This window comes from Lichenostomus cassidix, chromosome 7, assembly GCF_008360975.1.
Source record: "Lichenostomus cassidix isolate B80296 chromosome 7, HeHo_3.0, whole genome shotgun sequence".
NCBI classification, from domain to species: domain Eukaryota; kingdom Metazoa; phylum Chordata; class Aves; order Passeriformes; family Meliphagidae; genus Lichenostomus; species Lichenostomus cassidix.
In genome coordinates, this window is record NC_139488.1 from 13,858,221 (window position 1) to 13,883,623 (window position 25,403).

The 25,403-nt window shown below is 36.5% G+C and overlaps 1 protein-coding gene across 11 annotated transcripts in view; it reads left to right on the forward strand.

Moving 5' to 3' along the window:
* PDE1A (phosphodiesterase 1A) overlaps positions 1 to 25,403 on the forward strand; it is a 193,848-nt gene that overhangs the window by 137,145 nt on the left and 31,300 nt on the right. For all 11 annotated transcript variants that reach the window (XM_085066297.1, XM_085066299.1, XM_085066296.1 and 8 more), the window contains 5 exons: positions 6,806 to 6,919; positions 17,362 to 17,544; positions 17,999 to 18,065; positions 18,960 to 19,076; positions 20,950 to 21,090. In XM_085066297.1, the coding sequence (XP_084922423.1) occupies positions 6,806 to 6,919; positions 17,362 to 17,544; positions 17,999 to 18,065; positions 18,960 to 19,076; positions 20,950 to 21,090 (622 nt within the window). The remainder of the gene's footprint in view (positions 1 to 6,805; positions 6,920 to 17,361; positions 17,545 to 17,998; positions 18,066 to 18,959; positions 19,077 to 20,949; positions 21,091 to 25,403) is intronic.

Here is a 25,403-nt window from a genome sequence, read left to right on the forward strand (position 1 = left end):
AGCAGTAGCAGGATCCCAGACAAGCCTCCTCCTCTGGGCTGTCTCTCCCGTGTAGCAGGTGAAGATGATGGAGGATGCTGAAAAGTTACAGAGCTGCAAATAGCAGACCTTTAGTATTATTGAGGTTAAGACACTGTGGCTTCTCAGGCACTTGAAATTTGTTTTATTAGGTTTTTTGAGAACTGTGCAAAAATTCAAAAATGCTTTCGAGACCTTGGATCGGTTTATGGTTTCAGGTGGAAACCGTGTAAAACTCCATGGTGTTCTGTGATTTCAGCTGGGTGCTAAAGCAAATGTAGGAATTTGACTAAATTTGTTAAACACACTTGTTTAACCTGTTATGAAATGAGACAGAAAGGATATTATTTATGTAGTGTTAGAGTGGTAAATAATAAATTTATAGGATAAGGTAAAATGAATTGAATCCTTATAGACAATGCCTGCCTGAAGGAAAACTGCTTCATCTTGCATAAAAATGACCAATATTTGAAAAACCATGGCAATTATATCACCATGAAAAAGTAGAGTTTTATCATTAAGTCAATGTAAAATTCAGTGTTGCTATATAGCTGCACAACTTCTACTTTAATTCTTCAATACGGTATTGAAGTTCTGGTATATCAAACTGTTGTCTGAATTACCAGCATATTCAATATTTATTTTCTAATGACTGAATCATAATTACAGATCAGTGTGTACCACTCATATGCTTAAAATAATCATGAAATACATGTGATTCATGAAACCCTTAGCAACCACAAGGCTTCCTGTGCATATGCTCAGACAAAGCAGTGACTGAGAAGTAATTTCATAAAATACATTTGCAGCACTGAAGATATGGTATATCTTTCTTGCATTTTTCAGTGTAAGAGTTTATTGAGAGCACCTTTAATTAGAAGAAATATGAGGTAACTGCATTTGAAACTGCATTTTTTATGATTTCAAGGAAGTGAAACAGTAAGGTCTGAGTCAAAAGCTGCCAGTTCTAACCCTTGCTCCCCACTGATATGCTGGCCTTGCCTTGCCAGGCAAAATATTCCCATATCAGGTTGTTTTTCCCTGACATCATGTAAAATATCTCGAAGTAAAGGTTAGCCATTTTGAAACTGTGATAATTGGCCATTTTTTCGCTACAAGGTAGGAGCAGTGAAACTGGAGTGGCAACCCAAAGGGATCACTTCTGAATGTTTGCTACCCTATTGTGTATATTTCCTCAGTATCTCTCATCCATTTGTATTTGTTGGAGGGAACGGTGTATTTATGTAGATAAATAAATAAATATTTATTTTATATATGCATGTTCTTAAAAGAAACACTTAAAATTCAAATTAGACCAATTCACATAAAATAACTGGAATTTGGGGATTTCATATAGGGAATTTTAGAATTCAATTGAAACAGTGATGTTTTGAATTTGTTGTGACTTTTTCAAGGTGAGGTTTTGCCATTGCCATTTTGGATTTCTCCTTATTCAGATACTTTCTTGAATCTCAAGTAGGTGTGTAAAACAATTGGACTATGGGACTGGGCTGTTTTAAATAAATTAGCTCAACTACTCATTGTTAATGATTTGGAATTGTTGGATATTGATCCTTTTTCATGAGAGTTAATGTTTGAGTGAGGATGTAACTTGTGCCTTGGAAAGCTCAGGAACTCCTGGTGAGCAATACTTTCTACAGGTGAAAATGATTCAACTGATTATTACAAGAATCAGTACAGGTTGCAAAACTAGTTTATGGTTTTATTACAAATAGTTTTAGAGGAAAATTCCCTCCTACTCCAACATTTTGAAGAACTAGTGGTGTTTAAACTCCATATTGCCAGAATGTGGTTATTCTTCTCCTCTTTAATTTCACATTACATATCAACACATTTTTACTTTGTGATGTTCATTTAAAGGGTTAAATCACTTTTATAATAAAGTTTACAATAATCCACTTAATTATACTGTTCAATATTAAATAGCCCAAACAGAACATGGAACACTTGTTTACAGAAAAAACTATCTTTTTTCTGTCCTTAAACTTTTTAACACATTGTCACAATTGTCACAACTAGGCTTTTCTCAATTAGTTCGTGGGAAGATAATGATTTACAACTTGGAGTTGACCTAACCAACGCAGATAATTTTTAACAGCATTGTGAATATTAATATCAATAACTATTTCTCTTTAATTAGCAAAATCATGTGTTTACTATTTTCAAAGAATTACCTATATGTTCATTGCCCATCTTCAACAGTGACTTCCACTAATTTCAAAATATAGTAGGAAGCAAGGTTAGTTTACTGTTTACTTCACTTCCCCTTTAACAGGATCTGTGGCAAAAGCCAGCTTTTTTATGTATAAATTTTCCAAAACAGTTTTAAGTGAAGTCCAGATGTGTAAGTTAGAGAGCTGTTTCTTTGCAGTGCCCTGTGGTGGGGAGACTTATGTGGGAAATAAGGCAGTTTAGGGAAAGCAGACAGAGGGTCTTTTGCTCAGCTTCAGAAGTTTACTTGAGGCTGAATTTTCCTCCTCTGATTCTTAAGACTCTTAAGCTGAGCCTTTAACTCTGATTTATTCTCAGTGATTACTAGTAATTAATTTTACCTTGGAAATAAAAGTTACAGTTTTTAAATGTGATCTGAAATTGAAATTTTCCAACTAGTCTGCCTCTCTACTTTAAAATCTCTTTCCTGAAGTAATCCCACCCTTGCACTTTTCTTTTTTATCACTTCATCCTGAGTTTAGGACAATTATTCAGTATTTCCAAACATATTTGTCTCATTGGACTTTGCTTGGTTCCATAGAAAAGAAGACTTTCTCATGAGAACATTGCAAAAACTCATATTTGATCACTGATTCCTTACCTTTTAAATTTTTCTTCTTGTCCTTTTTGTAGTTATTGGAACTGTCATAGGAAGCTTTTTCAAATAATATAACATCCCAAAATCTGTCCCCAGTTAATTTGTTATAACCCCAGAAATCTATAGCACATTTAAGAAAACTTTAGATCAAACATGGGAGAACTTTAATGAGAAAGTTGGGAGCAATTGAGTTGTGGTTTTGAAATTGTTTATCAAGAAATGCTACTTCATCTCCCAGTGAAATCCTTGTTTCCTCTGATTTTTCTGTGTTGCTGGTTGGGCCTTAGAGCTTTTTGCCCACAGCTGGACATTGTCATCAGCTGCAGAGAGAGGTACATGGGCTCTGGTAATGTCACAGACACACTGCTGAGGAGAGATGGGAGCAGAGTGCATTTGGATTGTCCAGAAAAGCATTCAATACCACAGCACTGCTAATGATGTTTACCCAAGATGACAGAAGATGGTTCTCCACCCACTCCCTTTATTAATTGCAGATGTCTCTTTCTCCCTTACAAACTAGGGCTGCTAGTTTTAAAATGCGGTTTTCAGGTGTACCGAGATAAATAATCTTCATTTACTCATGTTTTATATCATATTAGTTCTGCATACAACTTTCTTTTCATCTTAAACCAGTTCAGATAGTCCTTTTTCTATTTCACAGAATAGCCCCTCCAGTTTTTCCTTTTTGCTGTCTATTATTTACAAGTAGCACAGTTCACAGGCAGGGTAATACAATTACTTCCAGTTTTAAGTAAAATTTTAGGTTTTCAAATAGTATTTCTAATGTTTGTTGTCAATTTATTGCAATTAAAGGAAAGCAAACAAATAAAAATCCTCCCAATACAGCTGAAGAAATAATTAATTTTTGTTACTTTTCCTGGTCCTTTTCACAAGTGTTTTTGTCTTGTGGAATGGGGGACTCTGAGTGTGTTAACACTTGTTGCTTACTCTTATAAATTGACAAGTTTATTCTTTGGTAAAATATTCATTTCATTACTGAAATGTCAGCTCCTAAGCTCTGTGGCTATTGCCTTTAATGCAAAGAATGTCAATTATGTTCAGACCATTCATATACTGCTATAAACCACTCAGTTTTGCTGTGCTGGAAATCCATTTCTCTAACTTCTGGGGTAGACTTCTTTAGCATCACATGACAAGTGTCTGATCAGTGACAATACCAAAGGATTTTATTGCTGTGTCCAGCTTCCTAGTGGGAAGTTTTACTATAGACAGATACAGCTTTTTCTTGCAACTGCACTGCAAAGCTTGGGCACACAGGTTGCCACAAAGGACATTTCATCTAGATATTGTGAAAAAATAATGCACCATGAGACTGATTGACCATTGAAACTGGTTTTCCCAAGAGTTTTTGGAATCTCCATGCATTCAAAGCTTGAGCAGAAATACTCTGAGTAATTTTATCTAACTTTGAAGTTATACAGATCTTTGAGGTTAGCCCTGTCTTGAGCAAGAGTTTGTTCCAGGTGGAGGTCCCTTCCACCCAGATTATCCCTTGGTTCTATGACAGATCTGCACTGGGCCAGCTCAGGACCCTTGAGGACATCTCCACAAAGAGCCATGCATGGGATAAGGTCACTGGTGATAGATTGTGTCCTCCTGCGAATCTGCAACATCTTCAGAATCACTTTAAATTTGCTGAGCAGCATTTCCACATTGTCCAGTCTGTTCCTGTGCTCTGCATTCCTCCTAGGATGTGAGCTATACCCACAGGGCCAGTTACATCTGTTGACTGTCACCTATGCATTGAGATATTGCAAGATCATTGTAGCTTAAAGGCTCCCTCAGGGACTCATTTCTACCTGCAAGCATAAAAATTATTCCAAACACCTGTCATCTGGTCCATCCTCTAAGATAAAGTGGAACCACCAGAAATTGTTTGATTTGAAGCTCTTTTAAGCTGATATTGTTCTACCAGAGCCTGGCCCCTTGCTGTGAAGTGTTACAAATTTATTTTTTTATATTTTTCTGTATTTGAAAACAAGCATGAAAGTGTGATTCAGAGATGTGCTCAGTCAAGGATGGAGGGAACAGTGGAAATGACAGAAACATCCTGCAGCTATTTGCAAGTAGTGACTCTGATGCTGCCAGACCCACCTGGGCATTTTGGCATTGGTGCTCAGGAGGAGCTGCATGTGTGTGTTTGTGTGCATCACTGAGGAGCAGACATCCCAGGAGAGCTGCAGTGTATGTGTTGGGTTCTGGGAGATATCTGTGAATGACCTTCTTCAGTGTATAGGTACCGCTGAAGTGAAGTAGTTATGTACTGGAAATGTCTCTCCTGTATATGGTTATTTCTGTGTAGGAGATAAGCTCCCTGAGTATTTCATCCACCCACTTAATTTCTCTGAGAAAATTTTTTAACACTGCATTTTCCATTCCATTGATATGCAATGCACTGTGTAAAATACCAAGTAAATATGGTTGCTAAGAGCCTTATTTGTTGCACGTTCTAGGCTAATTTGAATTGAATTAAGGCTTTAAAGAACTGAGGAGGCTGGTCTTAAAACTCCATTTGCTAAAATTATCCTTACATGCTTGAACATAATTGTACTTAGGCCAGAGAAATATGAAGAAAAACATGAAAGTGGCTTTATGACAGAACAGTACTTTCCAAGTGTATGAAACTTTTTTTGAATATCACCGTGTTTTTCTAATATCCAGCCTAAACCTTCCCTGACTCAGCTTCAGGCCATTCCCTCAGTCTGTCACTGTCACCACTAGAAGATACCAGTGCCTGCTCCTCCTCTCCCCACCACGAGGAAGCTGTAACTGCAGTGAGGTCTCCCTTCAGCCTCCTCTTCATGTAACATTTGCATATTTCATATATGCTTGTTCATGTCATAAATATGATTCTTTTCTGAAAGCAGTCAGCTTATTGCTGACTCAATTTCAATGCACTTTATATGTTTGTTTCACAATTTCTTTGTGCACATAAAAAAGATCATTTAATGGAAGTTATCTTACAATAATGATATATCCTTAATTACAGAGGATATATATATCCTTTGTCTTACATGATACAAAGCTGTAGATTATTTCTACTCAGAGACAGAGCACAGAAAGAAGGAAAATACCTACACTTTATGCATCCATTTAGTCACAGCTCTGCACTGTTGCTGGTGAGGTTTTCATTTCGCTCCAGTTCTTTGTCTGCTCTGTATTGTTAAATTGAGCAGTGGCAGAAGTGTTGTCATCAGAGTTTAGGAAAAATCTGGTATTCAGTGAGTTTGTCTGGGTAAGGGTATTGCTGCAGAGGCATGAGTTGATGCATTACAAAATCCCCTTTGGGCGTATCCGTGTTTGTACTGTAAAACAAAGTTCTCAAAACTAAAAGTAAAAGTGCACTTGGGAAAATTTGGATTTCTCTACTGCCATAGGCACTGCCTTTCCTCTGGTATAATGATGAATTTTCTATAAGCACAGAAGCAACGGACTTCCATATTAGCTCACGCTAATAAAAATACAAATTCTGTAGCAAAAACTGGAGGCCTAAAAAAAATTAAAGACATTTAAGTGAAGCAAAATCAGTATATCGTGGATATATATTAAAAAAATAATTAACCACCTAAGCATGGAAAAATTATAGTAAGACTACACAAAAAGTTTTTTATTTTGTTTAAAAAAATTAGAGTCTCGGGCACAGTAGTAATGTCACAAATAAATAGGAAATTGCTCTGATGATGATTAATAAGCCCTCTCTGCCTTTCTGTAATTTATAAGCCATTTTTTAGTACACCTTACAAATTTAGCAAGCTATAAAGACATTAACTCAGTCATTGTTAAGTGCATTCTAAAGTCAGATTTTCTTGAAACAAGAGATGGAGTGATGGTCTTTGCCTCTACATTGTTGTGTTGGTTCCAATAATTCAATTAGAGAATGAAGTCACTCAAATGTGATAGAGTATCGCACTGATATTTTTATTTTTTTTCCCACAGATTAAGATGCTTGGTAAAGCAGCTGGAGAAGGGTGACATTAATGTGGTGGATTTAAAAAAGAATATTGAATATGCGGCATCTGTGCTAGAGGCAGTTTATATTGATGAAACCAGGTAAGTCTGAGGGGAAAAGAATGGAAAAAATGTTGCAAATCGTCTTTTAGAAATTTGCTCTTTGCATGCAGTTGTGACTGACATGAACTGAAGGTCTGTGCACATTAGAAGTATCTGTGGCTCTTGGGGCCTTTAGTGACAAGGTTAAAGCAAGAGAGATTCCAAAGGTCAGATGTAACTGTTGTCTGGAAAGAAATGCTCACAGAAATGAGTCAGAATATCTGGTCAGTAAATACACAAATTGTAAATACACTTGAAAAGCTGTGATTTATTTTATAATGTTTGATGCTTAGTTTATGTTTATTGTTGGCAGCATTACTGGAAATCATGTGGGTTAACTCCAATTAAAATAGAAGTTCTAAGTATTTGGCTTCTTGAAAGAATTTTAAGATATGGACCGCATTGAAATCAGCTAGCTAAGTTACTGCTTTTTTTTCTGCATGTTGGCCTCTCTAAGTTTGTTCTAAGCAGAATGGTCTGGTAAAGATGTCTGCCAAAACTTCCTCAGTACCACTGGAGCGTGCAGTGTATGTCTCAGTTCTACATTTAAAAATTATTTCATGGACTCAACACTCTCTCTGTGTTGCATGTCCTCCCCTTCTCTGGCAAATCCACATAGCTGATACAGTGCCTGAAGTACTGCTTCAGAGATAAACCACTGATTATTCCTCCATTCCTCCTTTAAAGAAGCTATTTGCCCTCATAGAACTTGACAGCAAGATTATTAAACTTCCAAAAAGGAAACAAACATATATAATTTTATAGTGATTTGCAAGATCTTCGTAGTGCTCAAGCTATCTTCTTAATTCTGGGGGCACTATGACATCATAATGGTGACTATTTTCAGAAATTCTACTTCAATGTATCAATAAAGTTTTGCTCTTCCGTAGCTCATTGCACAACAAAGTTTAATAATATTTATTTATTGCATCCAATATTTTTCAGAATAATCTGATTTTTCACCATACTAAGTCAGGAAATTCTTGAGCTGGGTATCTTGTTTTGCTCTTATTTATTGAGTACTTGTGTTCTCCAAAGCAACTTTGGAGTTTGTAAACCTACCAAATTTTGGTACAATTCCTTATATATATATGCATTAAGCATACAGCTTACGTATACCTTTCCATATTATAACTATATTTCTGAAGTATATGTATGTAGATATATAAATCAAATTATGCTATGAGTAACGGTTAAAAGTGAGACTACTTTAATGAAACCTAACTTTCTACTTTGATTCTTTTAATTTCAGTGGTTTGTACTTCAATATTATGCCTCCATATTGTTGGTTTTGGTTTATAATATTTGATTTTGTTGTTAATTTCTCTTCCTTGAACTAATGCAGAACCCATGAAATTCAGAATCAGTACAAAGCCTTTTTTTTAACTTGGTGGACTTTGTGTTTAATTTATCCTAAAAATATACTCTGAGCCTCCACATCTTAGTTGGACAATATTATGTATGGTTCTATTTTAAATTTTGACACTTCCCCATCAAAAACAATTGTAAACTGAGATATTTATTATGAGGCTGAGAAGCACCATAGTCACCCATGGTACTTGCACAGTAGAATCTTTTCCATGGCAAGCTGCAAAGATAATAATGTTTAAAATAGCATGACCAGTGTTCCTTAGTCTAAGTCTACACTCAAATACATAAACACACAAAGAAGGTCTCTTGGGTTCCTGGGAAACCAATCCTGAAGGAACAAAGCAGTGTATCATTGACTCAAATGCCAATGGAGGCTGAGTTAGCTCGTGTGGTTGCATTTGTCCTTGTTCCCACCAAAGAATACAGGTTCTTTGTCTTGCACAGAGCTACTTCTGTGGGAGTCTGGAACTGAGTTAATTGAACTCATTAGTATATTAGAAATAATAGTTTAGATCGTAAGCAAAATGGCTCATTCCTGCTGAGCCTGAACATGCAGTTTTATACATCACAAAGTTCAAATGACTTCAGTAAGTTTCTTACATATGAATTGCTGTTCAGTCATTGTCTTCAACTCACATGGAAATTCACATGGTTTCTATTTTCATCTCATTCTTGATCCCTGGGTTTTGTCCTGATGAATTTACTGACCCATTTGCTTACATTTCCAAGCAAAGGAATACCTCGGCTTCAACCAGCAATCTAAAACTGGATCCTGTCTGTGGTGTTCTATTCTTCCCCACCTTTCTAGGTGACAGAATTCAGTATCAGCTGGGGGAAAGGTCTCTTAAATATCTCTACAGACAGGAATAGAAGTCTCTACAGATTAGGAATAGCAATAAACAGAGAGCTCACTACTAGAATCCTCTTAACTCATCTTTCTGTTGTGATATTTATCCTGTGAAACAGGGTGAAAAAATGGTCCTGAAAAAGGCCCCTCACCTATTGCAGAAGGACCTGCAATTCTTCACAGGCACAGAGAAGAAAAAGGCAAAAAGCAAAGTCAAAACTATGGTCAATAAAGAGATCCAAGTATGACATATCTCACAGAACATGGTCAGTAATGTAGACAAGGACCAAGGAAGAACCCAGTCTGTTCCACAGGTCCAGGAAACCATTTAAAATTCAATCTCTGGTATTGTTCTGGCAAAATCACTTTTCTTTTTGTAAGCCTGAGGTTTTTTCAGTGAGCAGTTCAAATTTCTTCCAGGAGAAGATGCCCCTTTTTTCCCACCAATTCTTCATATGAGTTTCTTGAAAAGCCTGTATCATTGTATAAAGTTTTGTGTGCTCACAGAAGTACATTCAAACATGTAAGTTGATGGCACATTGAATCTTTATTTAAAGTGCAACAATGAGCTGCAAATAGCTGTAGAATTCACACCCTTTAGCAGAAGGGTGTGAAAAAATGAAACATTTTAAAAAATGAAACAAAGGTCCTCTGACATTCCTTTTGTCTGCTCCTGTGTTTCTCTACACTGTAGCCATTTATCTGTGCATTTTTTATAAATAGGTACACACACTCATATCCATTCTTGAGCTTTCTAAAACTAAATGGATCTGGGTTACGATAAAAGCAAAAATCCAACACAAAATATTTTATTTATGAAGTTCTGAGAGTAGTCTTCTTAGAAACAGGGATAGGCAGTAGGGATAACCTTCCAAAATAAGAAAGATTGCTTTGGGGCAGTGACTGTCAATATCTCTATAAAAGATTCTGAGCTGATGGAAAGTTGGAAAGCACAGACATTAGGCATCAAGTAAGTGCTGCCTTCCTATGAACTTCATTTTCTCTGGCCCCATATCACTCAATAAGCTTGTTTAACAAGCTCTTTTTTGGACTGCTGCATCTTTCATTGCCGTACTAAACTCCTCCGTGGAAGAGATCTCACACTTTGGTAGCTGAAGCAGAGGTTCACCATCAGCTGAAGATAACCAGTGAAACTCTCACAGTTACAGCCTCTCAGCAGATCTGCACTATGGAAGAAGCTCAGACTTACTCAATAGGTGTTATAAATAATACTGACAAATCTTGCAGAATTTTCTCCATTAGTACCTGCCACTTGGCTCAAGGCAATGGAAGAAGGATATTAAGAGTCAAACAGGAAATAAATAAAGCCTGATAATTCAGTCATGACAGCTGTTCCGTTCCTTGTAAATGCAGCTCTTCATTCATGTTAACTGAAAAGGAGTCAAATAAAATCTAGAGGGAAATTACAAGATTAAAGAGAAATAAAAGTATTCCAAAGCTAAATAATAGTAATATAAATAAAAAACTTTATTGTGGAGAATACTTTTATACTGTTCTGCATAAAATCAGAGTAGTTTATTCCAGTTATGTCTCATTTTTAAATGCCTTATTATTTTAGAAAATATACTTGATTTCAGGAGAATATTTATTTATGCAGTTGCAGTTCCATACAGGGGTTTTGTTTTTTTCTGGCTGTATAATGCCCTTTTAATAAGGCTTTAACCTCTTGAGAACTTTTGACTTAGAGGAGACCATGTTTCAGAAATGCATGAGGTAGCTCTGTTGTACATAGCTGGCAGGTGCTTTGAGCATCTTTGATTCAACGAGACAAAATAACAAATGAAGGTTCATGAAGAGAAAGGAAATGTCCTTAAGGCTGACATTGTAGCAATATATATTTGCATGAGAGCTCTGGAAATAGTGAATATATTTCAATGACACTACAATGGCAAGCATAATTCTTCTTGTTATAAAGCTCTTATTTTGAAAAAAAAAAAGGGCACATTGTGATATGTATAACATTAACTAGAAAGGAGGTCATTAAACTTGAACTTTGTCACTGCTATTGTAATAAACACCTTGGACTAAACTGAATTTCCAGTGTGCTATTGCAGCAGCACTCTAAATATTTCTGCAGTTTTGGGACTTAAACAGGGACAAATACATCCTCAAATTTTGGACAAAAAAGAAATAGCAAAGAGTTTTGTCATTTCATCCCACCAAATGTGCGTGTGACCCTTCAAGTGCACCATGGAAAGATCTGTGATAGGACCATGCACATGTGTATCTTTGCCACATGAAGTCCAAGGAAGCAGAAAGGAACAAATGCTTGACTGGATGCTGGTGCTCACTGAGCTGTGTGTTGTGGAAGTGGGAATGGAGCTTAGCAACAGCCCAACAGCTAAATGAAATTCTGCTGTTTCCAGGAGTTTCTGAGGTGAGGAATGGTCAGTATAGAACGTAAAAATGTTCTTGGGCAGATTTAAGTACAAGGTTTGGGTGATGTTTGCAAGCTGGAGAAGGCTGTTCCTTGGTATTTTCTAGTTTTTCAGTACTGCAACAGAACCTGGGTCCATGGCAGCTACTCCATCTTAGGCTGGGAATTCATATCTCAAAAAATAACAAACTGGGATTTGTTGTTGCCAGGGATACCTGGTAACCCTGTGCTTCCTTTCACTCTCTTCTAGCCATCAATATACATTTAACAGCTTCCTTTTTAAAATGAGAGCCAAAGGCTCCTTTTAATATATAATTGTCACAAGCTGTATTTTAGCATCAGTGTTGCAAGGCTCTGAGTTAGCACTCCATAGGTTGCTGCTGAGCATCTCACAGCAGGAAACTGTTCCTTGACATGGCAGGACATTGGCACTCTGTTCTCACCTGTAGCACACCAGATGGAGCTGATTTGTGAGTCACATAGTTTCACTGGCTCTACGGCTCTGCTTATGGAAGAAATTGTGCTGATTCAGACATCATTGTCTATTCAGGGACAGCAACAGAAATGGTCACACCAGAAAAATGTCTTTGATGGTGCAAGGGTTCAGCAAGTTAAATTTTCTTGCATCAAAGAGTTGTACATATTTTTTAAAACTGAAAAAAACCTCATTTATTCTCAATCTCTCAGCCCGAAAAGACAGATTAATTTATTAATTTTTACAAGAAGGGGACCATTTCAATCACTGAACCATGGGGCATTCAGTCAATGATATCAATAACTTTGAAAGATCTAGAGCATATTTCTCCTGGAAATTACTTTTTTTTGAAAAATCTTTGAATATTAAAGAATATAATCTGACTGATGTCAAGGATAGAACAGGTGGAATGGGCTGCTCTATTTGGTAATATTTTGCCAGATGAAAAATATGGTCTGTAGGATTCCTCTCTGAGCTGGCTTAGTTGGGGAGAGATTTGAAGTGGCAATTATTTAAGCATGAAGTTAAATTTTGAACTTGAATATTCAGTCAAGTTTACTGAGTGTGTATTGCTGTCCTCTGTAGCCAGCCCATGGTTAAATGTACTTTGCCTGAATCTGTCAGAAACAAATGTACTTTTTGAAGTAAATCATTCCGTTTATCCATTAAGGGAATCTACAATTGATGCTTTTGTAAAAGCTGCTATTGAGAAAAAGCTTATTGTGTGGAGATTAATTCAGTACATTCCACCCTTATAAAAGCTTAAAATAAGCCTTTGAAATCTTTTGTACTAAACTAACATGGTTTGGTTTAGTTTTTTGGTTTTTTTCTTTTTTTCTTTTTTTTTTTTTCTGAGAGGAAAGCTTACAACAATTCAAGTTATATTAAAAAAATGCACTTAAAATCACTGAAAATCTATTAAATTCTGACTAAAGCTCCTTGGCTCAGTTAGGGTATTTAATAAATGCCCAGAATCCCTTTCCCAAAGTTATTGAATTATTCTGTTTTAAAGTTTTTCCTTTATTTTGTTATTTCTAAGTCATGCCCTGAATTAGTCCCTGTCCTAGAGAACTCCCAGAATACCATATCAAAGCAACTGTAGGGAAGAGGAAGAGGAAGAGGAAAGGAAAGGAAAGGAAAAAAGAAAAGGAGGCAAGACACTGGCTCACAGCTGTATTCTTGAGAAATTATATTTTTTAATCATGAGTATCCTGAGCTGAATCTTAAGACTGTTGTTGGCCTTTGGTATATATCTCTGTATTTCTGCTTAGGCAGTACTTATCAACAAGTGACCATTTCCAGAAAAAATGGTCCTTCCTACGTTACTTATCTTCTGTTGTAATGTTGTAATACATTACTTATCTTCTGTTGTTGTTGCACTTATTCCAAAGTATTTTTTATTTATTGAATTAATTGGTAATTCTTCATATGAGGACAATTCTTCTGAGTATGTGCTAATTTTGTGAGTACAACATGTTGGTAAATTCATAATTTCCTTTAGAAAGACCTTTATGTACTAAAAATGCCCCTCATTCATTTTTGCAATTTGTTTTTCCCTAGTGGGAGTCATGAGAACTTTTAGTGGATGATAGTGGAAATTGTAATGGACTCTAGAGGATGGAAGTATTGATTGAATATATTAATTCATGCTTATTCAGGAAGATAGATAATAGAATGAAATAATTGGTAAAAATGTGAACAGACTATTTAGACTGTAAATTCTTCTGAATTCTAGACCTAGAAGAGTACTTTCCTTAATTCACTCTAAAGGGCTTGATTAATTCACTAATTGGCAAAGAGCTAATACCATCTTCTCAATCTCCTCTGGAAATCTTTCCCTACCTTTGTTAGGCAGCCTGACTGATCAACAGTGATGGATATTTTTCCCCCCATAGCCATTATCTAATTTTAATTTTTTTCATTTTCTTTTCTTTCTTCTCCTCCATAGTACATCTAATATATTCCTAAGGGAAAAGAAATATACTTCTGACTAGTGCATTACTATATTTAAAATTCTGCTTAAATGAAAAGAGAGCAAGAAATTATCACTACTTGAATTTTGAAAGATTATTCTTGGCAAAAAACACAGTACTGTGACAAGAAGATCAGGTTATTAGTTACTATGACTGCAATATTAATTGATTGCTAAGCTGAAATGCCATGGCCCATGTCTTGCTTATTCCCACAACTGTCAATGAAAGTTCTACTCATGGAATGAATAGAATTAAATAACACAAGTCTCCCCCTCTCCTTCCCACGCATATCTCTTCCTCGTATTGCATCTGCTTAACAGGCTAATGATGTATGAGCAAAATAACTGTATGTAACCCTGAAATTCTGACTTTGTGTTGAAAAAGAAGTATTTTGTGTGGCACATTTTGTTAGAGCTCTTTCTGTTGTTTTGTTTTTTAGCGTTTTGGGTGTTCCTTAGCTTTATGGAAGAAAAAGTGTGTGCCCTAGCATATATTAGTATATATATTTATTTAATTCAACTGGGATATTTGAGTTCATGCCTCCCAGTTGAGTGGAGTTTATCTCAGTAGAGTTTTACTTTAAGACTAACGTTGTGGAGCAACTATCTAACTTTAAAATGCCCACAATCTGTGATCTTTAGGTTGGCTGATTTGGAGGATGAGACTATGGGTCTTGTAGTCCCTCCATTCCAAATATTTTCTAGGCCAGATGTTCTAGCCTTGTGTTTGGCAGCTATAGTCACATGTCCATTGATTTTTCCAATGACGTTGTTGAATCTCTGTGGCAGTTTACATATTTTGAAATGTCACAAAATTATATTACAGGTTGCAAATTACATTTTGCAATTTGCAATTACAATTTATGTTGCGAAATCTTGCAAAAATCCTTGTAATATTTCACAGGAAGTTCAGTGGTTTAACTGTGTGCCTTTGTTTTGAACTTGTCTTTTGATTTTATTTGATCTTCAACCTATTTTTTTTTAAAGGCATACAATGACCGAATGGGTTGGAGTGAGATGAGTGACTAGCCTTTGTTTCCTCTCCTTAAATGTTGTTTCAGTCAGGCACCTGAAAGAAATGAATTCTCTTTGAGGAGGTATCAGTCTTACTCATGGAGGGATCTGTAAGATTTTGTGCTTCCAAATGAATCCTGTGTTGCACTTGCTTTCCTAGTTACTTAAGTCATTTAGGTTAGAAGCAGAACCACTGAAACTCTCTCTCCACCCTGGCATGTTGTTCAGCCATGTCTCATCAGAGAGCAGAGGCCTCATGGAAATTACGGATCAAATGAACACCAATTTCAGATACTATTTTCTCTGTTCTGTCTTCATGAAGTAACTCCTGCTACTGTCATTAACAGACTGAATAGTCCTCCTACTTTACAGATGAATGGTTGAAAAGATTAGAGAAATATCTGCAGAGCTCAGGACTTGGTCCCAAATTTAGATCTGCATCCGAATATAGCAGCTGATGTAGAGCTCTGCTTCCTGCCACACAGGTGATGAGGAAAATCCCGGCTGCATGCTCTGAGGCAGCCTAATGCCCATGGCCCTCTCATTGCTGGAATATTTTCATCTTGTTTGAGTAACAGTTGGAATAGTTACAAAAATATGTTTTAGGGATTATAAGGCTTTTCCTTATTATATTAACAACGTATCAAATATTCCTCAGAAATATAAATGCACTGTTTTCTCCAGGGATATTTAATAACAGTGTTAGACTAGTATGGATTTAAGTGGACTATAACATAGTTTTTAATTTAGGGAATAAGGCCAATTTATAGCCTTTGACCTATGGCCAGTCTCAGCCTTGGTTCAGTTTTGCGAGATAATTTACCCAAATCCTTTCCTCTACACAAATCCTACTCTTCCAAATTAAATTTCTGGTATTTGGCTGTTGTCCCACTGTCAGAAAATTTCATAATTCTTGTTCATTATGCTCTTCTTGTACTTCATGTTAAAGAGCCTTCCTAGTCTGATAATTCTATACCTCTGAAAAATAAGAATGTTTCTGCTGTTCTTTTACTAAACTGGGGAAGGATGAGGGGTGCATTTTAACTTTTTTAAACCCCAGTTGAAAAATCTCAAAATATACTGTCAGCCAGATGAGCTGCTGAAACTGAGCACAAATACACTACACTCACTTTTCATCAATAATTTATAAGATTCTTCTGACATGCTTCCTATTAGGCATCTTCCTATAATCCCTCAGATAGCACTAAATTTATGTGGAGATTCTTTTGAACTATACCATACTCAAGCTTTCCTTAATCACCCATGTTTCAGAAAGGCAGCCCTAGAGAAATAGTTCTATGTAATCAAATAATGCCTGCAATTTGATTGGTGCCTGTTTCAAGAAAATATTTTGGAATATATGCTTTGCATATAATCAGGCCATCCTAACTCTGGGGTTTCTTGTAGAATTGAATGAAGGAAAACTTGATATCTGACTAAATAAGGGATTTGGTTCCTGGAAACCCCAGAAGTCTGAGTGATAAGGGCAAATAACTGCAAGGAAAAGGTTTATAGAAGCGTGGAATGGAAGTGTTGGGTCTGTTTAAAGAGAATATTTAGTTATATATTTCTTCTAAATAAATGGATGACCTCTAATTCACTTTTGTTGAAGTTTCTTTTTAATACTTTTATTTTGAAAGAGCTATATATAACTTTTCTAGCTTTATGAACTGCTAACAACTGTGAAAACTGACTAGCAATCCAATCTTGTATAATATCTTTACTGCTAAGACTTTGTTATCCTCCCTTCAATAGCAATACAGATCTCCACAAAGAAGGAATTAATTCTCTTCAATAAAGGATTAATTCTTTTTAATGCTTTTATTGTGCTGGAATACCATGATGAGCATGTGTACAGGGCATTCATTGACTTGCATTCACCACAGCATTGCTATGTAGCATCACTTACTTTTGCATGTAAGTATCAAAACCCTTCTTGTACCATTTTGGGGGACAATCAGACAGACCACTGGTGTTCTCAGTTATAGCAGCAGCCCTGCTGATATTTCTGTCAGCTGCTGTTTTAGATGTCTTTTTGGGATTCTATAGGTCATTGATTACAGCTCAGCACGGCTCTGACAACTTTGTAGAAAAATTTTTTCTTGTCTTCAGTTGAATATCTTGCATTTTATTGTCTTTTACCTTCTGGAACATGAGCAGTGGGAGAGAGAGAAGATATCTGCTGTGCACAGCTTCCCCTTGGTCTCAGCCTCTCTGCCAGAGAAGACATTTAGTGATGTGCTCAGTCAGTTCTATAGTCGACCTCAGCTCCTCTAAAATCAATTTTTGTTAGCTGTTCACCTGTCAGTCATCCCCTTGTTAGGTCTGAGGTCTTGTTGGTTACCTTTTACTAATTTTTTTGTAGGAAACTTTTGGACACTGAAGATGAACTCTCTGACATCCAGTCGGATTCGGTCCCGCTGGAAGTGCGGGACTGGTTAGCTTCTACATTCACAAGAGAAATGGGAATAGTGAAGAGGAGGCCTGAAGAAAAGCCCAAATTCCGAAGCATTGTGCACGCTGTACAGGCTGGGATTTTTGTAGAAAGGTGAGATCTTTGTTTTCTTATTGCAGCAAGTACTGAGTGTAACCAGTGTCTGCCGCTGAAGATCCTTTAAATGGTGGGATGAACCTAAAGCAAAGCTTTGAGCCTGAATTTATGCTTCAATTTCTGCAGGGACTCTATTTCTCCATACAGAATTCCAGATGAAACCTCTAAATTTGTAGAAGCTCCTAAGCCTTGGAAAATTCTTGGGATGTATTCAATGGCTTTGTAACTTCTACACTAAATTGTACCAAAGACTGTTCTAACATTAAAGAGTAAGATACCTGCAAAGGGGCTTTTCTCATAACTTTGTAAAAGATTACATAAATCTTTGGGGTCAGGGCCTTAAATAGATTCATGTTGTCTCACAAACTGTGAAATTGTATTAAAAAAGAGAAATTATTCCAGTATGTTTTTAAAGGAGTGCTATTTCTTAATATTTTATTTGTTCTTTTAGGATGTACCGAAAAACTTCAAGCATGGTTGGTTTGGCTTACCCAGCAGAAGTGATAGTCACATTCAAGGTGAAATAAGTTTAATCATTGTGGAATTTGAATGTATTTGCACTAATGTTTAGTGACTTTTATGGTCAAATGAATGTTTTTCTACTGAACATACCCTGGCCATAGTTAGTACTACAGAACTGAGCACACAGAACAGAGAAAATAATAGTTAAAAATCCAAAAATAACATATGATTCTGATTAATTCTGATTTAATTTAAATCCTATTAGAGCAATAGAATGAAATTTGTATAGAAATTCTTATAGAAATGTGAGACAGTTTTATCAGCTCCCAGTGGTATCGTAATCAGTGTCTCAGACAGCAGCATTTGCTTCCTTTTTAGGAAAGAAAAAGGAGATTGTGTTGGGATAGAGCTAACAAAAGAAGCTGAAGCTTATGGAATAAGTACAGCGTTTGTTGTGAATTTAAGCTATTATTCTAGTTCAGCCAAAAGATGATCTTTTATAGTAAGCTGAGTTCCTGTGTCTATGTATGCAATTAAAAACTGTTGTACTATTCTCAAATTGCTTGATGGTTTATGACATCAGTGTTGATGACATTGCATTGCCTATTTGAAAGGTGATATTCAGATTAGCTCCATAAGGTTCTGCAGACAATTTGTACTGAGAAAGTTAAACTTGAAAGATTAAGGCCTTATCAAAGCATGCCAAGTTGCCTCTGTCATGCTGCAAGTAGTTTATTAATAACTGACACAATTGTTTTAATCATTAAAAGTAGCCATTAATGTCTTATCTTCATTAGGAGTTTGAAAGAGTTGCACAATAAAATCACCAAACTCTCCCTCTTCCCTCCCAGAACTCCAAAGTATCCTTTCCAGTGATTAACTGGAAATCTACCTAAATGGATGGAAATGTAATAGGTGTTTTTTGTTTTTTATTTTCCCCTCATCTACAGGATGTTGATAAATGGTCTTTTGACGTATTTGCCCTGAATGAAGCAAGTGGAGAGCACAGTCTGAAATTTATGATGTATGAGCTGTTAACCCGATACGACCTTTTGAGCCGTTTCAAGGTCAGGAACTAAGCGCAAATAAAAATATGTATGAAAAAATACGTGTTTTAAATTTAAAATACAAGAAATCCAGCATTGATTTTTAAAAAAAAATTATTGTACAATGCATTGTACAAGTTCAAAGAATATGGAAAATGAAATACTGTAGTATGCCAATAGTTCTACCAAATGAAACTTCACCCGGACCATGCAAATTTTTCTGCAGCCTAAAAAGTGGAAAGCTATATAGACCCTTGTCATGTGATTTGTGTTACACAAATTGATTATGTATACAGCCTATTTACTCAGCAGGTCTGAATCAGTGTGCCAGCTTTATGGACCAAAGATTACTAATAAGACAGAAAACTTTAGTTGGTCCTAAATACTTTTTTTCATGGTCTAAATCATAATATGTTGACCACCACTGTGCAGGGGCTTCAGCTGAATCTTCCTCTCCTAAAGGACCTGGGGGGAATATAAAGAGAAAAATTGCTTTTCCAAGGTGTTTTTAGGGTTTTGAGATAAAATATGGAGTCCTTATAGCCAGCTTTGAAAGGCTGAGATAAAAAATGGATCATTATAATAGTATCAAATGAAAGTTTTCTTATAGTTTCAAAATCTCTTCGCTGGAAAAATGCCATGTTTCTTTTGAAGAAGCTGTCTCACCCTGAAGTTTTTTGAATATTTTAATTTTAAGCTGGTAACCCAGCTTTTTGCAACAGGCTTTTTGTGCTTGAAGTCAGAACCACACCAGGGCTACCATTATAACACAAAGATGAAGTACAAAATGCTACTGGCAGAGAGGGCTTAAGCCCGTTCTCAGTCCCTTTGTTTACTTTGCAGGCTTTTTAAATAAAGAAAAACTTATTAAGGGAAATGTAATTTCATTAAATGGGTGGCGTGGTTTATCCCCAGGCAGCAAATAAGCACCACACAGTCACTTGCTCACTCCTCTCCCCAGCAGGATGGGGGGAAGAGAATTGGAGGCGTAAAAGTGAGAAAACTTGTGGGTTGAGATATGTACAGTTTAATAATGATGGTGATACTGATAATATAGAAAATTAATGAAAATTAAAATATCTAAGAGAGAAATAAAACCCAAGAAAAAATGATGCAAATGAAAATGGTTGCTCAGCAGCAGCTGAGCAGTCCCCAGGCGGTCCCCAGGCTGGTGTTGCTGACCATGAGGCCATGTGGGGCATTGTCCCTGGGGTCAGCAGGGCCAGCTGTCCTGCCTGTGCCCCTTCCCAGCTTCTTGTGCCCTCAGCCCTCTCAGTGGTGGGTGGGATGAGGAGCAGAGAAGGCCTTGACTCTGTGTAATCTCTGCTCAGCAGTAACTAAAACATCCTGGAGTTATCAGCTCTGTTTACAGCACAAATCCAAAACACTGACCCATACCAGCTACCATGAAAAAAATTAACTCTATCCCTGCTGAAACCAGTCCAATGCAAAAATAAGTGGGGCTAGATAGTACCTGTACTTCACACATTGCCTGGAGGAAGCAAAGTCATACTATGAGATTAAAGCAAACCTTGTTTCAAGCAAGGTAAAACTGGTGAAGAAGAGGAGATAATCCTATTGTTAGACTCCTGTCTGCCATACCTGTATTATGTGTGCAATCTATGCATTCCTGGTGCAGACAGACATGTCTTGAAAACCATTTGGTTGATAGGTCTGCAGTCTGTTGTGCATGGTGTATGTAGAGGGATATGACATCTACTGTGTGGAGACTCCTTGGTGCATGTATGATATTAGACCTTTACACTTCAAATTTTCCTTTTATTATTTGTTCATTAGAGTCTATGGTATATTATTTGTGCTTCATTTATTGCATGCTTGACTTTGCAGCTGTTGCAGGAAAACGACAATTATTTTAATGTTTCCTTCTCTGTAGATCCCTGTTCCCAATCTTATTTCTTTTGCTGAAGCTCTTGAAGTTGGTTACAGCAAATACAAAAATCCCTATCACAATTTGATCCATGCAGCTGACGTTACTCAAACTGTGCATTACATAATGATTCACACTGGCATAATGGTAAGAAGTATTGTGAAGTTCAATTTACTTTTTTTCTCAGACTCTGCTGTTTTGAATAAATGTGCACATGTGTCTTTTCTAAAGGAAAAAGCTCAGTTGAAAATTTTGCAGAGAGAGATTCAAAACTACTATTCAGGCTGTGAACTTTATTTCGTTTTAATAGTTCTTCCAGGCTGAACTTCTCTCACTGCAGAGGGAAAGAGGAAGGAAAAAATCATCCTTAAATCTTTTTTGCTTTTCATCGCCTGCATTTAGGTATTTTATATCATATTAAATGAGATAGATTTGCAGGAGTGGGCAGGTGAGAATTTTTTTCCTTTCACATCAGAGCATGGGAGGTGTGATCAGGGAAGGAAGCTTTAGTATCTGCAGAGGTCCTGGCTGTTGAAAGATGTACTGAATCAGTGCAGGCTTAAAATGATATCATCATGGAATGGGTTGGGTTGGAAGGCACCTTAAAGACAACTTAGTTCCAACCCCCCTGCCATGGGCAACGACACCTTCCACTAGACCAGGCTGCTCAAAGCCCCATCCTGCCTGGCCTTGAACTCTGAAACTGCTTTTTCTTTTAGTTTTTAACCTTCTTTAGGACACTCTATGTGCCTGTTGTAGGCTGGCTATTGCATTTGCCTTGCAACATCACAGTAGTTTTTATTATTTATTTGGGAACTGAAATGAGTCTGTGCAAGCATTTTTATTTCTAAACCATTATCTTAAATTTAATAACAGCAGTGCAAGTCTCCTCACTATCAGCTTGCTAAGCAAAAGTAAATACTGACTGAAAGAAAATGGATGTTGCTGTCAATGGCTTTTTGATGATTTGTCTTCTCTGTTTATACAGTCATTTAAAAAAAACCCAACAAACCAAAAACCAAACAACAAACAAACCAGCTGGGAAGAAATAGTGTCTGATTTCTGTTTGCAGAGCTATGAAACAATTCCAGAAGACTTTGGAAAAGAAAAATTTAGAGCTGACTCTGGATGGTTTTGCTCCTATATATACACAATAAATGACAGTCAATCAGTTATGTTAAGTCTTTTCTCACCTAGAATGCTTTTGGCTTCATGTTGGGCAAGGGGAGGTTCCCAGGCATAGCACATTTTTATTCAACTCTTTGAAGGAAGTATTTGCTTCTAAATATCAAGCTTTTATAGCTATATTTTAACTCCAATACTTCTTTCTAAGTGCAGCCCGGAGTCTTCACCAGCCAAGGTTCCTTTTCACATTGAGATGTTTTCTTGAGCAAGTACTTCCATATCAGACTGAAGGAGAGGCTAGACAGCTCTTGCCAAGAGGAGTCCAAAGCAATGTTTTTGTATACAATATTCACCTATCAAAATAATATTTTAGTACAAGAAAATTCTTGAACATATTAGGTCATGGTTCCTATCCTGCCTTATCTTCTACTGTAAGATTAACTGCAAGAGTTAAGTGATGTGAGCCATGTCTTTGTTGCAGGTATACACCTGGATCAGGAACATAACAGGAGGCAAATTCTTTTGTTTTATTATAAACATCCCTCTGGCCCATTGTATCTGTGCCCCTCTGCCCTTCAAAAAAGACAATAGTGTTCAGATTTTCTTTGTGATGCCAGGACAAGGTTCCAATTTCCAGAGCTATCCTAGTAATTTTGGGATGTTTAGCCATTGATTAAACCATTTTGAAAAACACTTTGTGTACCTCTGAACACTGAATGAAGGAATCTGTGTCATATTTGAATATCTGCTATTTCGCTAGGTGCTCATGAATATGAGAAAGGTCTTTCCAAAATGAGTTTTACAGTATTAGTATCTTAACCTTCTAACTGCCTTTGATGTGATTTGGACGACTATTTTCAAAAATGTTTAGACTCTACTGCTGCAAAACCTCATTCACATTGCAACACTGCTACAAAATATTTCTCTAAAACTAGTCCAGGTTTAATTCTCATTTTGATTGCCAAATTATGATATTGAATTGTGATATTGCCCTGCCCATGGCAGGGAGGATTGGAGCTAGATAATCTTTAAGCTCCCTTCTAACCCTAACCATTCAATGATTCTATGGTTCTATGATACTGGAAAGTTCTTGGAAAGATATCTAACTAGGACAACACTTAGTCAAGAGTGCCTTCAAACAGATGTACTTGCCAGGCAGAAGGAACATTTATGGAAATCAGTGTTTGAAAGAGGCCTAGTTATTCTGCAGCTTGCAAAGTATTTCTCTCCCAAATGTCACTTGCAATTTGAGAAAGCATCAGTATAATAAAAATGTACTATTTCACTTGATGCATTTTTTCCCCGTGTTGCCTGGTTAACTCTCCAGTACCCTAGTAGATAACAATTTAGTGTTTGCTTCTCAAGCAAATAGTTTTCAGAGCATGTCCATTGTAATGCTTTTTTAAACTCTGCTGTATTTCTAATAAATACCTGGATTAAAGTAAATCTGATGCAATTCTAGATCAAATTCCTATGTGGTGTTTTTTTGCAGATTGGTTTGCAATTTGAAGTTTTTGTGCTTTCATTGCCTCTTGAGGACCTGAGACTGACTCCAAATCTTGCAAAGAGTTTCTATCTTCCTTGTTTATTTCTGAAAGACATACTGAAGAAAATGTTTCCAAAAGCTGGGGTTTAGCTTCTGCATGATTCCTTTTGTTGAGGTCATATATTTGTGCCTTTTACAGGAAGCTGGAGAACAGCTGTATTTCCACATTTGCCAAAAAAAATTGACTAATCAGAGCTTATACTTCTCCACAAGCCCTTAGAGAGATTCTGATGAAGAATAACACATATTCAGAGCTGCTGTTAAAGAAAGAAAATAATCATTATATTTTTCAAAATTTGCTGTCTGTCTTAGGAACCACGATCCAGCAACCTCAGATCAGTATTAGAATGTTAGATATCACAGATGGCATGCAGTCTATTAACCTTCCCAAGAGACTAAATTCCAGATGATGCAACTGAAATGTATAACTCAAGCTTGCGTTTATGAAGTTTTCATCTTTGTAAAGGTTTAAGAATCCAAGTCCCAGGGAATACATCTTGTGAAGAACTTTTGAGTCATCGATCATCTTCCCACCATCCCTTTTCTCCTCCCACGTACCTGTAATGCTCAAAGTAAAGGAAAAAATGTCTTTACTGCCAATAAGTGCATTGTGAGACTTCATTTCTTACTCAGTTTTTAATCCATCATTGCAAGAAAAAACAGGTTTCAAACAGAACTCATGATTAATTGAAATGTATTTACATATAAGCAATACATAATACTTCAATATAAGATATAATTTATATTAGCTATTACACCTGCATGACATAGTATCTTTCAGGAGGGATGCAGGTTTCAGCTCTTCTCAGTCTTGCAGACCCCAGATACCCATTTTCCCCTCTCCCTTTCAGGAACACACTTATTAACTGTCTCCCTAAGAACTTTTTTCTACTGAGGTATTCTTTTAGCTAAAGTAGTTCTCTGGCTCTCTGATCTGTTTACTCATCTCAATTTTGACCGTACAGCTAGTGTGTGTAGAATCCTTGCTCTTCTGTATTAATGTATGAAGTATCTGTGTAGCCCATAGATATTGTTTGTAAGGAATGTTCTTCTGCTTATGAGTGCATTGTCTAGCAACTATTTTGTTTGCTAGAAAAGCTGACCTTTGAAAAGACATCTTAAAGAAAAGTTGATGTTCAGCTTTTGTTACTAATAATTTCTGTGTTTCTATTCTATTTGGTGTGTTGAAAGCACTGTGAAAGCCAAGACTGGTCATGGCCTGGTTTCTTGTGACACACAATATGATGAAGGTCATTGTTTCCATTTTTAGAACTGCTTACAGTACATTCTCATTCCTTTGTCTGTGACCTTTCTAAACCTATACTGCTTCACCAACAGCCAGTACTTGTTCCTCAGAAGCCTTATTTTCTCACTGAATGACCTATTTAATTATTCTCACATTGCTTATGGATCTTGACTCTTTCCTTCCTTCTTCTTTAAAAGAAGAACTACTATTGGCAATTTTTACTACATCTGGCTGCTTATACTTCTCATACCCGTTCATGCACGTATACGTGAATATTCGGGTGCATGAAGTTGAGATCATTTTTTGATCCTTTAGTACAGAAGCTTACTTATACACCAAAAACATCTGAAATATGTGTGGAAATGCTTGACTGGCATTTGACTTAATCAGTCCTATGACTGTGGGGGTTAATTAGCATATGATTTTTCTGCCCCCATCTTTAGATGGAGTAAATTTTCTCCTCAAGGACTTTTCGTCATTCAAGAAATAGAACTTGAAAGAAGATAACAGAGATTATTTTACAAACTGAGCAATACAGAACAG